We start from the raw sequence: 17124 nt of genomic DNA, 5'->3' as shown, positions 1-17124 counted from the left end.
CAGGTGGCCTGCATGCAGTTCATCAACATCGTGGTGCACTCCGTGGAGGACATGAACTTCAGGGTGCACCTGCAGTACGACTTCACCAAGCTGTGTTTGGACGACTACTTAGACGTGAGTTGTTGCCCAAAAGCGTCCCGAAAATCAACAGGAAGACCTCACTTCAGCTGACGTTGTTGTTGCAGCCTCTCCGAAGTGGCTTTTCCATGACATCAGAGAAATCTTCACCCCCGTAGACCTTAGTCTCCATGTCGTATAAATAAAGCACTCCTCCTCCCTGACTGTTCGTGTGTGTGTGTGTGTGTTTCCCAGAAACTAAAGCACACAGAAAGCGACAAGCTGCAGGTCCAGATCCAGGCCTACCTGGACAACGTGTTTGACGTGGGAGCCCTGCTGGAGGATGCAGAGACCAAAAACGCCGCCCTGGAGCGCGTGGAGGAGCTGGAGGAGAACATGTCACATGTGAGAGCCCTCAACTCTCGTTTCACCTCTTTGCAGGAAGTTGATGTTGGAGGATCAGCCTGTTTTGGGGCGCTGTTGAGATCTCAGACATTTATGGCACTTTTCCACTAGTACCTACTCGGCTCGACTCAACTCGCCTAGTTTCTTTTCCATAACAATCCTGCACCTGGAGCAGAAGTAGGAGTGAAGTGCTGTGACGTATTTGATTGTGTGATCTAAACAGAGAAGACAACAACACTAAAGATGTAGAACATGGAGGAAATGATAAATGTGCAGCTGGGTCTGTGACTTGTGTTTGATATCAAGTTAAAAAATGAGAGTTAGAGAAGCTTCAACCGGCGATGCTTTTTAATTTTTTTTGTTCGTCTCGGCGCTGCTGAAAAGTCTGTTGATAGCCCTGAGCAGCTATGAAGTGACAGAGCTCCAGGTAGATCTGGTCTTTCCTTATCGCCCGTCTAGATCCCTTTTTAATTCTCTCCTCAGCCACCAGGTTTATGAACATCTGCACCTCGAGTTGGATCACGTAGCGGCGGTCAGAGTCGCTCTTTCGCTGATGTCACATCCTGACTCAGACGTCTGACTCCAACCCCCCGACCAATCGGTGGCCTGTAGTGTGATGATGTCAGATGCAGCTGACTCAGCAGCTTAGAACCTCGGCAGAGTAGTTACAGAAAAAGTATCTACGCGACACGGTTAGACCCCTAGTGGGAAAGCGCCAAACCGAGTGGAGTGGAGTTGAGGCGAGCCGGGCTGAGTAGGTACTAGTGGAAAAGTGCCATAAATAACACAGACGAACACTTCTTATCTATTAAAACAGAACCGTGAATCCGTTAAATGTTTCCTGTTGCTGTCCTCCTGGATCTCGTTGACATATTGAGTTGGATGTTGTCATTGCAACAAGTTCACATCACTGTGTGACCTTTTCCTCCTGCATCTCCGTCCCATAGATGACGGAGAAGCTGCAGGACATGGAGAATGAAGCCATGTCCAAGATTGTGGAGCTGGAGAAGCAGCTGATGCACCGGAACAAGGAGCTTGAATCCATCAGGGTCAGACTCGCCCTCCGCACACTGCCATCTATCCTTTAACTTCTTAACTGATATTTATGAAGTTTCTCAAGTTTTTCTACCTAAAAGATATCTGTTGTCTTGTCCTCCTGCGCACAGGAAGTCTACAAAGACACCAGCTCGCAGGTTCACTCGCTGCGGCAGATGCTGAAGGAGAAGGACGAGGCCATCCAGCGCCAGAGCAACCTGGAGAAGAAAATCCACGAGCTGGAGAAGCAGGGCACCATCAAGATCCACAAGAAGGGCGACGGCGACATCGCCATCCTGCCGTCGGTGCCCGCCGGGTCGGAGACGGGGGGGAAAGGGGTGACCGTCGGTCTGAACCACGTGGGAGTTGCAGGAGGCGCTCCGGCTCCGCCTCCACCGCCTCCACCACCTCCACTACCGATGAACGGCACATGTAGGTTACCGCGGCGACATTCGCTGGAAGAGCTAGAGGAGAATCCCAAATCACGCTTTATTACAGCAGCCTCCCATCGTCTCCTCTCTTCCAGTACCAAATGGGCCGTCGTCCGTTCCAGCGGCCGCTCCCCCTCCACCTCCGCCTCCCCCTCCACCCCCACCGCCTGGACTGGGCTCAGAGATCTCAGCTCATCTGCCGCCGCCTCCTCCTCCGCTGGCGCCCCCGCTGCCGGGATGCGGGACGCCCACTGTGATCATGAACTCCGGGTTGGCAGGTAACTTTTGGACTGAAACTGTTTAATCTTAGTTGCAGATCGTTCCGGTGACACCCGACGTGTCAGCGTCTCACCGAGACAGTTAATGTGACGTTTTCCTCCGTCAGCTGCTTAAACTTTCCCATCATGAGTGCACACTTTTTTTTTTGGTTCAAAGTTTTTTTTATTAGTTTTTTTTTTTAAACTGTACAAGATACAATTCGACATGCATTTCAATACATTTCAACACAACCCCACCCCATTACACCACCACACGTCCACATTACATCACAGGTTCAGCAGTAGATGTAGATTTTTTTTTTTTTAAACAAACAAACAAAACACAAATTAAGTTAACAAAACAAACAAAAACACAAAAATAAGAAGAAAGAAGAGGGGTTATATCTATACATTGGAAATGTATTGGAAAAGTCCGTTGGTGCAGAAGATCTCTGATCCATTGACTGAAAGTTGAAGGAGCTTTGTCTTTCCATTTAAGCAATATGAGCCTTCTAGCCGGTAACCTGGCAAAGGCTATCATGTTTTTGCCATGATGAGTGGGGCAGAAGTCCTGCGGTACTACACCAAATACTGCTATTATGGCAAGAGGTTCTATGGGTATTCCTAGCAGGTCAGAAGAGAACTTGAATATAGGTTGAATGAAAATGAATGAATGAAAAAAAATGTATTGGTCACCACCAAGCATGTACACTTAGGTCACGACCAAAGGGGCAGGGCTGAAGCCTCGGCTTATGAATGCCCCCCCTTCTTACATATAAATATAAATAAATACAACAAATGAATAATAGCTAACAACAACAAAAAACATATGCACATTTACATGCATACCTATCTACTTACGTACGTACATACGTACGTACGCACATATCCATACATGTACATACATACATATATACGAGCACATTACATATCCACATACATATGTACACTACACATGCTTACACTCAATGTACCCATCCTTTTGTTTCCTTTCTTTATGCCATCATTCCATTACCCAGGAACAAGTCTGTACTTATCCATCATCATGTCTTTATACATTTTTTTTCAATTCAACACATTTTTGCTATATTTTAATTCGTCCGGTAATGCATTCCATAACCTCACGCCACAGACAGAAATGCACCTACTTTTCGCAGCTGTATTCCAGATCGGTTGTTTCCAGTTGAATTGGTCTCTGAGGGCAAAAACTCTGGTTGCCAAAAACTCTGTTAATTTTGGCCAGAGCCAGAACAAATGTGATAAAGTGGCTGTTGCTGTTCCACAGCGGTCACAGTTAGGATCAATGTTAGGTGTTATCTTTGCCACTCTCGATTTAGACCAATGTAGCCCATGTACAATCTTGAACTGTATTACCTTATGTCTTAAGCAAATTGAGGATGAGAGTATCTAATGTGGAGTCCCATACATCCTCCTCAGTAAGTTCTAAGCCTAATTCTTCTTCCCATTGGCTTTTTAAACGTGTCCTAAATTACGGGTTCTAAATTATGGCTATTGAGTGACATGTAGATTATTCCAATAAGCCCTTTATGGTGGGAATGAGTGCACACTTTGATGAATGAAATCCCTTAATCTGGAGGCGTGATCCTGGTCACATGATCAGTGCTGTTAGATGACGATGAGGGAGCAGCTGAAAACCAGTCCGACCTCTCCCAGATGAAGGCGTGGGTTTGTTGCCCCGGGACACCTGAAGCCTCCAAGTAGCGCATTCAGCAGTTGTGATTTTTCTTTTTATGTGCATGTATTTTCACTAACTCTGCCAAACTCTTAATGATTTGTTTCTGAACTGTTTCTTTTCTCTGCCAACCAGAGGGACCCATCAAACTTTTCTGTAGGTTCTGCTTGTCACATTTGATGTTTTACCCCCTTCTTTGTTCCTCTCATTTCCCCCTGTAAGTTTGGAAAGTGGTATTTTCAGTGGAAATCAGGAGCAGACTCGTATCTTGCATTCAAACCGTTTTGTAATCACTTCTCCAGATGTGGAAAGGAGAAATGTGCATGGTTGCTGCATGTCGCTGGATCAGCTGTCGGAGATGTCAGCCGTCTCAGCACAAGTTTCAGCCAGGATAGAATGTTGTTCAGCCTAATAACTCGCCTCTTCCTGTTATGCATACCATGAAACCATTTTTTGAGATGATTATCTAGTAAATGACCGAGTAAAAACCTCCACGTCTCACCAGTTTGCCAGCATTTTGCACATTTGAATGTTGCAGTTAGATTTATTCCGAATCCTTTGACGTTTTAGGAACAACAACAATGAAAATACCTCTTTTCAAACTTCCGCATGCCCTGTTCTCACATCTTGCAGTAGTTTTGAGAATGTGTGTTTGTGTGTGTGCTTTTTGTAAGTCTTCACATGAATGAAGCAATGACGCGGTGACCTGCCGTGGCACGCAGGTGATTAAAGTGATAAGACTTGCACAGCGTTGGAATGCCGTTTCTTTCCCATGATACCCTTATCTCCGCGTCTCCGCCGACACGTTTGTCTGTGTGAAAAAAGCGGCGCGTTACCTCGGCAGCCAGCCTCAATGGAGCGGCTCAAGTGGCTACAAATAGCTTTAATCTGCCCAATAAATAGTCTGTCCTCTCTGGCCGGGCAGGTAATCCTCACGCTGTGCCCCATTGATTGAACTGGCCAGAGCCGAGTCTTCAGTTTTAAGCACTTTTGTGTGTGTTCAGGTGTTGGAAATGAGGTTGAGTTGTGTGTTTTTATAGATTAGGGAGTTGCATCCACATGTGCTTCCAGTCCCAGATGTCTGCCCCCCTCCTGCATGCAGATGTGTCTGTGAACAGTCTCCCAGTAACTTGCAGGGGTGTGCTGACTTGTCCGTGTCCCATTCAGCTGTAAAGATCAAGAAACCCATCAAGACAAAGTTCCGTATGCCCGTCTTCAACTGGGTGGCCCTGAAACCGAACCAGATCAACGGCACCGTCTTCAACGAGATCGATGACGAGAGGATTCTTGAGGTGAGACTCCTCTCCTGTTCTGAAAGACTTCTCGCTTCTGCCCTTTTTTATAATAATTTCATTTAATTTCATTTTTATTTATTCCGTATCATGGAAATAGTTCACATACATGTTCCATTCCATGATCGAAAAGGGGCAAGAAGAAGAAAGCCTTATATTACAAGCCCCTTTCTTAAAAAAAATAAAACAATTCGTATGAAGATGGTCGGTCCGTCTGTTCAACAGTCACTACTTATATAATACCAAAAAAAAGAAATAATGAAAAAACAAAACAAAAAAATAAGAAAACATACACACTAACTCACCAACAATACAAAAACAAAAAACAACAAAAGATATTTTACCCGTTAAATTCATATTGTCTGATTGTGTGGTCTTTATACAATTTCTTGAACTGGTGAATATTTTTACAGTCCTTTAAATCAGTTGTTAAGGAGTTCCATAATTTTACACCACATACTGAAATACACATTTGTTTTAAAGTAGTTCGTGCAAACGGATGTTTAAAATCAAATTTCCTCCTATGGTTCTTATCTTCTGAACTAAACACAAAAAAACGTTGTATATTTTCAGGCAATATTCTGCTTTTTGCCTTGAACATAACTAATAAACTCAACAATATCTTTAAGTTTAATTAATCCTGCATTAATAAAAAGTCCATTGGTGTGTTCTCTTGCCTCCTTTTTATGTATGATCCGCACTGCTCTCTTCTGTAAAATAAACAAAGGCTTGATATTTGTTGTGTATGTATTCCCCCAAACTTCGACACAATAACTAAAATAAGGCAAAATAAGTGAGCAATACAACATTTGCATTGTCTTATAATATAAAACATGTTTCACTTTGTTCAAAACAAAAATATTCTTTGATATCTTAGTTTTAACATCATTTAACTGAGATTTCCATGTGAGGTTTTCCATAATGAATCTTTTATCCTCTTTTAGGACTTAAACGTTGACGAGTTTGAGGAGATGTTCAAGACTAAAGCTCAGGGTCCGTCGCTCGACCTCACCATGAGCAAGCAGAAGGTCATCCAGAAGGGGCCCAACAAGGTGTCCCTGCTGGACTCCAACCGTGCAAAGAACCTGGCCATCACGCTGAGGAAGGTTGGGAAAACACCCGAGGAGATCTCCAAGGCCATTCAGCTGTAAGCCTTCAAAACAGGACACCGTTTCCCTGCTTGGGGTCTTTTTATAGTTTTAAAATGTTCTGATTTACCATCAAATGTTTGTCATAACTAGTCAGTCAGGTCAATCTTTAGCCAGCTATGTTCTGCTCCCGTACGCTTCACCTCAGTCCCGCGGCGTCTCCTCATCTTCCAGGTTCGACCTGCGGACTCTGCCCGTGGACTTCGTGGAGTGCCTGATGCGTTTCCAGCCCACCGAGATCGAGATCAAAGTCCTGCGGCAGTTCGAGAAGGAGCGCAAGCCCCTGGAGAGCTTGACGGACGAGGACCGCTTCATGATGCAGTTCAGCAAGATTGAGCGGCTCATGCAGAAGATGACCATCATGGCCTTCATCGGCAACTTCAGCGAAAGCGTGCAAATGCTCACGCCGGTGAGTAAAGAAGTTCTCCAGCTCCTTCTTCGCAGGTTTTGAGCTTCTAAGCAACTACTCTGACATGTCCCTCTCCTGGCTTCCCTGCAGCAACTTCACGCCGTCATTGCAGCATCCGTGTCCATCAAATCTTCACAGAAGCTGAAAAAGATCTTAGAGGTGACTGAACTACTCGTGTTTGGACTGGAGCCCACTGTTGAGAGCATGCACGGTTTTCCTTTTAACTTCTGATCCCGTGTTCTGCAGATCATCCTGGCACTTGGAAACTACATGAACAGTAGCAAACGAGGTGCTGTCTACGGATTCAAGCTGCAAAGTTTAGACCTGGTAAGCTGCTTCCTCCTACTTTTACAGCTGCACAGAAAAGCATTTTCTTCCTCTTCACATGTACTTTTATTTATTTTTTTTCCCTCGCAGCTACTCGATACCAAATCGACGGACCGCAAGTTAACACTGTTGCACTACATCGCCAACGTGGTGAGGGAGAAATACCCACAAGTCTCCCTCTTCTACAACGAGCTCCACTACGTGGAAAAAGCCGCAGCAGGTGAGCGTGAAAGTTCCCGGCACGGGCGAGACCCAGCTCTCCCATCTTCACCCCGTTGCACTTGTGTCCTACACTGTTTTGAGCCGCGGCTGCGCTCTCGATGTTCGCAGTGTCGCTGGAGAACGTCCTGCTGGATGTGAAGGAGCTGCAGCGAGGCCTGGAGCTGACCAAGCGAGAGTACAGCATGCACGGCCACAACACCATGCTCAAAGACTTCATCACGCACAACGAGAGCAAGCTGAAAAAGCTGCAGGACGATGCCAAGATTGCACAGGTGAGGAAAGCCACCTATTGTGCAAGTTCTCCCACTTAAAAAGATGAGAAAGACCTGTAATTTTCATCATAGGTACACTTCAACTATGAGAGACAGAATGGGGGGGAAAGGATCCAGGAAATCACGTTGTAGAATTTTTACTGAATTAATTGGTAAATTCCTCGGTAAAATAAGTATTTGGTCACCTACAAACAAGCAAGATTTCTGGCTTTCACAGACCTGTAACTTCTTCTTTAAGAGGCTCCTCTGTCCTCCACTCATTACCTGTATTAATGGCACCTGTTTTAACTGGTTATCCGTATAAAAGACACCTGTCCACAACCTCAAACAGTCACACTCCAAACTCCACTATGGCCAAAACCAAAGAGCTGTCAAAGGACGTGAAAAACAAAATTGTAGACCTGCTCCAGGCTGGGAAGACTGAATCTGCAAATAGGTCAGCAGCTTGGTTTGAAGAAATCAACTGTGGGAGCAATTATTAGAAAATGGAAGACATACAAGACACTGAAAATCTCCCTCAATCTGGGGCTCCACGCAAGATCTCACCCTGTGGGGTAAAAATGATCACAAGAACGGTGAGTAAAAATCCCAGAACAACGCGGGGGACCTAGTGAATGACCTGCAGAGAGCTGGGACCAAAGTAACAAAGGTTCCATCAGTAACACACTACGCCGCCACAGATTCAGATCCTGTAGGGCCAGACGTTTCCCCTGCTTAAACCAGTACATGTCCAGGCCCGTCTGAAGTTTGCTACAGAGCATTTGGATGATGCAGAAGAGGATTGGGAGAATGTTATATGTTCAGATGAAACCAAAATAGAACTTTTTGGTAGAAACACAACTTGTCGTGTTTGGAGGAGAAAGAAAGCTGAGTTGCATCCAAAGAACACCAAACCTACTGTGAAGCATGGGGGTGGAAACATCATGATCTAAGGAGGTTTTTCTGCAAAGGGACCAGGACGACTGATCTAAGGGCTACGACTGTGTAAGGGAAAGAATGAATGGGGCCATGTATCGTTAGATTCTGAGTGAAAACCTCCTTCCATCAGCAGGGCATGAAGATGAAACGTGGCTGGGTCTTTCAGCATGATAATGATCCCAAACACACCGCCCGGGCAACGAAGGACTGGCTTCCTAAGAAACATTTCCAGGTCCTGGAGTGGCCTAGCCAGTCTCCAGATCTCAACTCCATAGAAAATCTTTGGAGGGAGTTGAAAGTCCGTGTTGCCCAGCGACAGCCCCAAAACATCCCTGATCTAAAGGAGATCATGGAGGAATGAGCAAAATACCAGCAACAGTGTGTGAAAACCTTGTGAAGACTTACAGAAAACTTTTGACCTCTGTCATTGCCAACAAATATTATATAACAAAGTATTGAGATTAACTTTTGTTATTGATCAAATACTTATTTTCCACTGTAATTTACAAATACATTCTTTAAAAATCAGACAATGTGATTTTTCAGGATTATTTTTTCATTTTGTCTCACATAGTTGAGATATACATGTGATGAAAATTACAGGCCTCTCTTATCTTTTTAAGTGGGAGCACTTGTACAACTGGTGTCAGACTAAATACTGAGTCGGTCTGAAAGCTTTCTCAATAAAACTTTTCTCCCCCGTTTTTAAAAGGATGCCTTCGACGAGGCGGTGAAGTTCTACGGCGAGAACTGCAAGACGACACCGCCGTCTGTTTTCTTCCCCGTGTTCGTGCGGTTTGTTAGGGCGTACAGGGTAAGTTGCACGTGCAGCCTGACCGTTGTCGTTACCGAAACTCATTTGATTGAAGGTGTAATTTCGACAGCAAGCGGAGGAGGACAACGAGCAGAAGAAGAGACACGAGCAGATGCTGATGGAGAAGCTGCTAGAACAAGAAGCCATGATGCAGGAAGACCAGAAGGTAAGTTCAAGCTATCATCCTCCCCCTACTTCCTGAGGTGCTGCGCTCCCGGGAGGTGAGTGGGCTCCACTTCATCCCCTCTTCCTCCAGACTTGTGTTGGCGGGATTAGAGGCGCGGCGACTGCCTGCTGTGCACGCTTGTATCCAGCTCTTAAAGTCTGATGCCCTGCTGTGCAGCATCACATCAACTTAGCATCAGCGATTATTCAATTAACTCGCGCACTTAAAATGCCCGAATAAAGGGATGAGCTGGATGGGAACGTATTGAGCTAAAGGAAATTGGAGGTGGGCGAAACATTTGTCGATTATAATATCAGTGTGCTGTGTTTTTTGTTTTTTTTTTGTGCGTGCGTGCGTGCATGTGTGTGTGTGTGTGTGTGTGTGCGTGTGTGTGTGTGTGTGTGTGTCAGTCTCCTCATAAGAGCAAGCGGCAGCAGCAGGAGCTGATCCAGGAGTTGAGGAAGAAACAGGTGAAAGACAGCCGACACGTCTATGAGGGCAAAGATGGAGCAATCGAGGACATCATCACGGGTAACACACACACACACACACACACACACACACACACACACACACACACACACACACACACACACACACACACACACACACACACACACACACACACACACACACACACACACACACACACACACACACACACACACACACACACACACACACACACACACACACACACACACACACACACACACACACACACACACACACACACACACACACACACACACACACACACACACACACACACACACACACACACACACACACACACACACACACACACACACACACACACACACACACACTCTTTGCATGTAGGTTCTCTTTGACCTTTTAACAACAGGAATCTAAACCAACTAACTTTGACTTTGGCTTATTTTTTATTTCCAAATTCAGCTCTGAGAGCCAAAGTTTTTACCTGATGATTGCAAACATGCGCCGGTGCAAATGTCTCCGATCATTGCTCATCTTATCTGCTCTGTCTCTGCTTTGTAACACTTGTACTTAGGCGGCGCTGGGATATGACTGTCATCAGTGTTAATCCGTCCAAAAAGCAGTGCATTCACCTCTTAAATGAGGAGGAGAAAGCTCCTCTGGGCAGCGGTGCGCTAGAAAGGGACACTTTTTACATGCAAAACCTAAAATGCTTTAAATGTGTATTAGAAATGTGCTAACTGTATTCGCTGTAGGTTCATACTCAAGCAGTTGTAACGGTAAAATGCAAAGATGATTTAATAAAGTTAATTTTGTCCATGGCTTTACCATTTAATTTGCTGATTGTTTTCGTCAGACAACAATATTTGAGGTTTTTTAAATACCTAACATGTTTTGGCGATTACTTTGGTGACTGATGAAGTCGGAAGTAATCGCCGAGACATGTCAGGTATTTAAAAAATCTCAAATATTCTTGTCTGACGAAAACAATCAGCAAATCAAATGATAAAATGCAAAGTACTCATTAATATCTGAGTAAAAGCAGTACCATGGTCACAGATTTAATGTAATAATCAAAATTAAAGAGTTGCTGGTACATTAAAAAAAAAAGTCAATGATTATGAAAGAAGGAAAGAAGATATATAAAATATGGGAGTGAGTGATTTGTTTTTGAATAATATGTTTGCTTTGATTTTATGGGGGTAAAACGTGTCCAGAAATGTGTGAGAAGAGCATCCCGGACTCGTCAATGTGTACAAACGGTTCACCAGTTTATGAATATTAGTTCTCAACATAAACTTACCAATGACTCAGCAAATTCCCACGTCTGCAGTGCGTAGAAACAGCTAGGGACAGACTACAGAGACGTGTGTGCAGAAATGGGACAAAGCTGAAAAACCAATATTGAACGTCTGTGATCTTCGGCCCCGAGGTGTTACTCCATTAAAACAGGCGGAGCTGAAATGAACCGCACCAGTTGGGGGGGACGTTTCCGGAAACCCCCCCGTTAGGGGACACAGATCATAATTGATTCACCGAAAAATGGAACAGAAAAAACAAAGAAACAAGGAACCATGCACAGACGAGAGCTAGAAAACGCACCAACCTTTCCTGGTGGATGAAAATAGACTGTGGATCCGTGTAGTTTCAGAGTTCCTACCTGTGTTGTTGTGCACGCTAATCAACACCTGTAGAGGTATCAACAATGTGTGAACACTATGTTCATGTTTTTGAGCAGCGTATAATAAATAATAATAACCTTTTATTTGTCAGTATACATGGAAACACACCGAAATGTGTCCTCTGCTTTTAACCCACCACTAGTCAGACTAGTAGCAGAGGGCTGCCATTGTTCTGGCACCACGGGAGCAATTAGGGCCTTGCTCAGGGGCCCAAAGTGGTTTTGGTTGCCATTCTAGGCAACCAAAACCCAAGCCCACCTTTGTTACCACTAGACTACCCCTCGTCTGGAAGATCTTGCTTATTTCTGCAAGATGATGCCAAACCAGACTCTGCAGTTGTTATACAGAACCTTCACTTGTTCACCTTTTGACCTGCAGTAATCCCTCGTTTTTCAAAAAGAACCTATGATAGGTGAAATCTCTGAAGTAGTAACCTTTATTTATTTTTTTTACAATTATTATACAAGGGTTCAAATGCAGAATATTTTGTCAACATTATGGGTTTTGGAGAAAATTCACAAACTTAAATTCGGCAAGCTGTTTTACGTACATGTACGTATTAAATAGGGGTGGGACGATACGGGTAACTCACGATTCAATACTGTGGGATATGTGGCGCACGATAACAATAATATCACGATACACGATATCTACGATATGCGATATATTGTAAGAAATGTCATCATTGATATATCACGATCTATGTGACTGAAAAAGAAAAAATACCCATAAAAAGGAAAACGTCTGTAGTTATGCATTTATTCAATGCCAAAACTTCATACAATGTACAAAGAAAGGGCATTTGTATATTTGCCTCACTGCCTGCTAGGCTTGTAAATGTAAACACTATAGCTGGACAAATTAAAGTGCATGAATATTAATAACATGTTTTATATAAACCAGGACAGTGCGCTGCTTTGTTTCTAATACTGAAAAGTCAGTAACCTACTTAATTTTGCATAGTACCTCACTGCCTCCTAGGCTTGTAAATGTAAACACTGTACAGCTGGACAAATTGACATTGAAATGGACAAAGTGCATGAACAATAGTGCAGGGACAACAGCGTAAATCCATTATGTTTGTTGTAATAAAATATCGATATTTGATTTATCGATTATTGTGACAGAGAGCGCAACAATATATTGCAATATCGATTTTTTTCCCCCCACCACTAATATTAAACCGTAACATTATTGACACAGGAAGTGAATGAGTGGGGAGACCGTTTACCCAATCAGAATGCAGAACACAATGCAAATCCCTGAAGCAGCGAGACCGTGAAAGGGGAACCGCGTTATAGCGAGGGATTACTGTGTTTATGAAATATAAAACATATTGTTTTAAAAAAAAAAGAAATTTTTAAGCAGTTGAAATCCAACATAAAGCGAGAACTTGAGCTCCCAAATCCATGAGAATTGACACCTTGCCCCAACTAAACATGCAAAAACAGAAAACACACACCGATGTTGTCGTTTTAACATTCAGCATGTAAGGTTTTTAAGATTAGCTCATGATTGCATTCTGTCTCAAATGTGTGGCACTTTTGTCGGGAAATGCAGGTTGTGACTTTCACACTTTGAACGTTTCCCCCCCTCAGATCGTGATGACGTTGTCGGGGTGTTTTTGCTTCGTCCTAACCGGCGCTGAGCCCTGTAGAAATCTGCTTTTCTCATGATGTGTTTGTCATGTTTGTCCTGGCTGTTTTCCCTGTCGTTCTCAATGCAGTGCTGAAGAGCGCGCCCTTTACCGCCCGCACCGCCAAGCGCGGCTCTCGGTTCTTCAACGAGTCCACTCTCAATGAGGAGTACCATTACTAACTGTCTCTCTTCTCAAAGGTTGCTGGACAAAACGTTCTCCTTCTTTATGTCTTGCCCCCCCTCACTGCATGCCCTTTTTTTTTATGTTTTATTTAATCTAAACCGTCACACTGGAGTCTCCCACTGCGGACATGTGCTCGTAACGCCGAGGTTTCTGGGATTTCTTGTGTCTCCCCTCCCCGAGCATGACGGTGTGTCGGGCTAACGATTTTCCTCCGCCCACCTGCATGAAGTGTGACACCCATATTTATCACCACCATTATCTTTATCACCCCAGGCAAACCATAATGTCACAGAAAAACCAAACAAGAAGCAGCGTTTGAGGAGTACACTTCTCTCATTTTAGTAGGAAGGTGAAAAGTCAGGTTGGGTGCTGCCACCTAGTGGCCATGTATGTCACAAGTCTGGTCCAGGCTCTACTTTATACAGCAAAGATGATATAAAGTAGCAGGTTTACTTGAAACAAGCTTCTGTCAGTGACTAATGCTATTATGTGTAAGTGCCTGTGGCATTATAACTTGCTCTTTTTGTGTGTTTATGAATCAAAATGAGTGTTTTTGTGTGTTTTATTGTCACATCATCACTGTTGATACGCCAAGCTTTGCATGCTTGCTGCTTCCTGACCCCCCCGCCCTCTCTCCCAGTTGTCTCACGTGCTTTGCTTGCCCCTCACCCCCTCCCCGCCTCTCTGTCAGCTGACCGCCTCGCTCTAGCAGGGTGTCCTAACTTTCCAGCTGGTGCGAATGCATGTCCTGCCGTCACAGCCTGCCGCTCTATTCATCTATTCATCCGGGGCTGTTTCCCCGAGTCTCCATCATGTTTGTGCTCGTTTACTCTGTCGGAGCTCAGCGTTTTCCCTGGATGCTCGCATGCTTTTTTTCTTTAATGTGGTGATCTTGCTGTTAAACCTAACAAGCCTGCCGTCTCTGTTTGGGAGCATATTTTCAGTTGCTCTGAACCTTTTTTGGGATGGGGGTTTGAAATGGGCCAGTCTTCTGTTCTGCTGGTAGCCACTTTGCAAAGCAGTTTGAGTTAAATAACAGGAACAAAAAACCAGTTAACATCCTCTTAGCTCTGTCCTCTCTCACCTCTCTTGGGTGTGTCCCCCCCCCCCCGTGCAGCCTGCTACCAGCCTGCTTTGCTCTGGCAGCGCTCCTTTCCAGCAGAGCCGCGTGTGAACATGTCGGGCTGACGTTGCTCTAGTCGGCCTCCTCCATCGTTAACCTTCATTTTGTCTTCTCTTCATCCAGCCCTAAAGAAGAATAACATTACTAAATTTCCAAATGTCTACTTGAGGGTAAGGAAGTCCTCCAGTAGCACCCCTGTAGTGGTGGATGTGTCCTAAACATGGCAAGCATCCCTTTATTTCCTTTTACATTTTACTGCTTTTTTCATTTAGGATCCTTTCACCGACCTCCCTGTCCCTGCACTTCCTCCTCATTAGTATTTATGATAAAGAGCTTGTAGTTTCTTTATTTTTTATTTTATAAATGACGAGGCGCTTTGACCCGTCTTCCCTTCTTTTTAAATGAATACATTTTGTATTTTTCTGCGTAGAGCTCATACTGCTTTGTAAGATAGGCTGCCAGCACTCCTGAACATGTGGGCTCATCAGAACGCGCCGATGACATCACTGACCCCGTCTTTTATCCCCCCCCCCCCCCCCCCCCCGCCCGCCTTCCCTCCCTCCCCAGATTTGAGGAATCAGCCCTACAGGCGAGCCGACGCCGTGCGAAGGAGTGTCCGGAGACGTTACGACGATCAGAACCTGCGGCCGGTGAATAACGGCGAAGTAGTCATGTGACGAGGGGAGGAGTGCATGTTGCAGGGTGGGGGGGGGGGGTACGTGAGGAGGAAGGTCAGAGGTCAAAGGACAGAATGACAGCAAGTCTGGTGAAGAGCGGAGGACGACGATCATTCGTAGCAGCCCTCGTGATTAAATAAAGATGACACAATACTCCACGTCTGTGCTGTAAAAGCAGGATTTTGCAATGAAGGACTGGGACATGTGTGGAACTGAATTTTCATGTGTCTAAAAGGTTGAACCACCTTAGACGAGCCAAGTGCCTGAACTTAAGTGAAATTCTTTGTTGTTTTTTTTGTGAATCTGTTGTCTTTAGTTTATCTGATGACTGTTTTCTTAATAACTACATTTAAAGCAATACACCTTGACCTGGCTTTAATGACGAGATTTGTAAAACTGGACACGCGGTGGCCTTAAAAGCCGTGTGAGAAGACGTCACCCTGGAAAGTAGAATGTACGGGACGCCTTCCCTTTAGCTGTTACAAATATTTCACGTCTTAGAGGCGAGTTTGACGCTCGGTACTTTCCGGTGCTCTTGTCTATTACTTTTTATAATCGTATGCACAACATCCTCTTTTTTTTTTTAATTTGCATCTCATGATGTTTCTCAACTAATTAAAAGGGCTGATGATCTGACGAGAAGAAAAAAAAAGATCAAGACAACAAATGGAAAACTATATTTGTACTTTGAAAAGAAAAAAAAAAGCCTCTGGCAGAAAAGATGGAAATGATGGATTTGTAGTTTTGAATCCCCTCCAAAAAAAGAATAATTAAGGCTGTCTGCTTATTCCATTTAAAATCGTGTATTTATTGCAGCTGCACAGCTGTTTGTGGTTTTTGGGAACAAACAATGTAGAGAACAAGACTTCTTTTTTTTTTTGTGTTTGTTTTACATAAATGACGCACTAAAACTGCATGAGAGATGCAACAACACAAACTGGAAGCTGACTGAGCGTTGTGTGTAACCTGTGGTCTCCAGGTTGGTAATAATCCCGGCGACCGCCTCTACTCACTTTACTGTAATTATAATGTATAGTATTTAACCACTGAAAAGTACATTCGCTCATGTTTTCTTGTAATGTTTGTCGGAAGTCATTAAATTTGTCAAAAGTACATGACACAAAGGGTTTCTTTGTACAGATATTTTGCTACAAACTTTTTTTTTTTTTTTTACTTAAATCACATTACCACGATTAATATTGTACATATTGTTTAAACACGCTCTCATTGCCTTGTGCTATACAGCTGAATGTTATTTTAACTTATAGTTCTTTTTCTTCATTTGTGTATATTTAATTAAGCCAAATGCAGCCAGAGAACCACAGTAGTGTTTTAACTGTCGGGTGCAGGGGTCAAGGGGTCACCGCGCGTTTGTGGGCGTCGCAAGCGCCTCACATTTCTAACCCGAGGACTACACTAACCTTTGAAATTATGAGGTGATGCTCAGATGCAATTCCTCTCCCCCACCTGCCTTCGCTGAAGCGCGTCGTGCTTCATCGGCTTCTCTCACCTTCAGTTTGTAATTAACATGTCTCAACTGGATGAAACTGGCATGTTTTTTTTTTTTTGTTTTCCTCATCAAAAGTGTATTCTTGACAGTCTGTTCTCACTTCAAAATAACAAGCTTTTTATAACTAGGTGACATGAGATTTTCAACAAATATAATAAAACTATTTACACTGAATCTTGAATTGCGTGTTGTGAAATTTGCAGACTTTTAGAAACATTTTGGCTCATATCTGCAGTTAATTATGTTCGGCTTTCCGATTCCTGTTAAGTGTAGTGTCAGTGGTAAACAATAGGGTTTTAGAAAAAGCAATTACTTTTATTTTGCCTTCCTTCAGGCTCCAGTGCAATATTCTAAAGGATTTTATTTGCTGCAGACAGAAGTCCACCATCGTTTTGTCATGTAGCA

The 17124-nt window shown here is 43.9% G+C and overlaps 1 protein-coding gene across 14 annotated transcripts in view; it reads left to right on the top strand.

Annotated features, from left to right (window-relative positions):
* The window catches only part of fmnl2a (formin-like 2a), a 62934-nt gene extending 46041 nt beyond the window's left edge, over positions 1-16893 (top strand). For 4 of the 14 annotated variants that reach the window (XM_061723635.1, XM_061723632.1, XM_061723628.1 and 1 more), the window contains 17 exons: positions 4-114; positions 313-462; positions 1410-1511; positions 1629-1929; positions 2024-2206; positions 4014-4034; positions 5046-5170; positions 6115-6317; positions 6493-6727; positions 6818-6886; positions 6974-7054; positions 7145-7274; positions 7385-7548; positions 9179-9280; positions 9351-9446; positions 9857-9977; positions 15100-16893. In XM_061723635.1, the coding sequence (XP_061579619.1) occupies positions 4-114; positions 313-462; positions 1410-1511; positions 1629-1929; positions 2024-2206; positions 4014-4034; positions 5046-5170; positions 6115-6317; positions 6493-6727; positions 6818-6886; positions 6974-7054; positions 7145-7274; positions 7385-7548; positions 9179-9280; positions 9351-9446; positions 9857-9977; positions 15100-15209 (2304 nt within the window). In that variant the 3' untranslated portion in view covers positions 15210-16893. Of the gene's footprint in view, positions 1-3; positions 115-312; positions 463-1409; positions 1512-1628; positions 1930-2023; positions 2207-4013; positions 4035-5045; positions 5171-6114; positions 6318-6492; positions 6728-6817; positions 6887-6973; positions 7055-7144; positions 7275-7384; positions 7549-9178; positions 9281-9350; positions 9447-9856; positions 9978-13313; positions 13424-14655; positions 14756-15099 lie in introns of all 14 variants that reach the window. The other 10 variants (XM_061723642.1, XM_061723630.1, XM_061723636.1 and 7 more) reach the window with 6 other exon arrangements.
* Positions 16894-17124: the final 231 nt, after the last annotated feature.

The sequence above is a fragment of the Cololabis saira genome, chromosome 6, assembly GCF_033807715.1.
Source record: "Cololabis saira isolate AMF1-May2022 chromosome 6, fColSai1.1, whole genome shotgun sequence".
Classification (NCBI taxonomy): Eukaryota; Metazoa; Chordata; class Actinopteri; order Beloniformes; family Belonidae; genus Cololabis; species Cololabis saira.
This window is presented reverse-complemented; position numbering and strand designations above follow the sequence as displayed.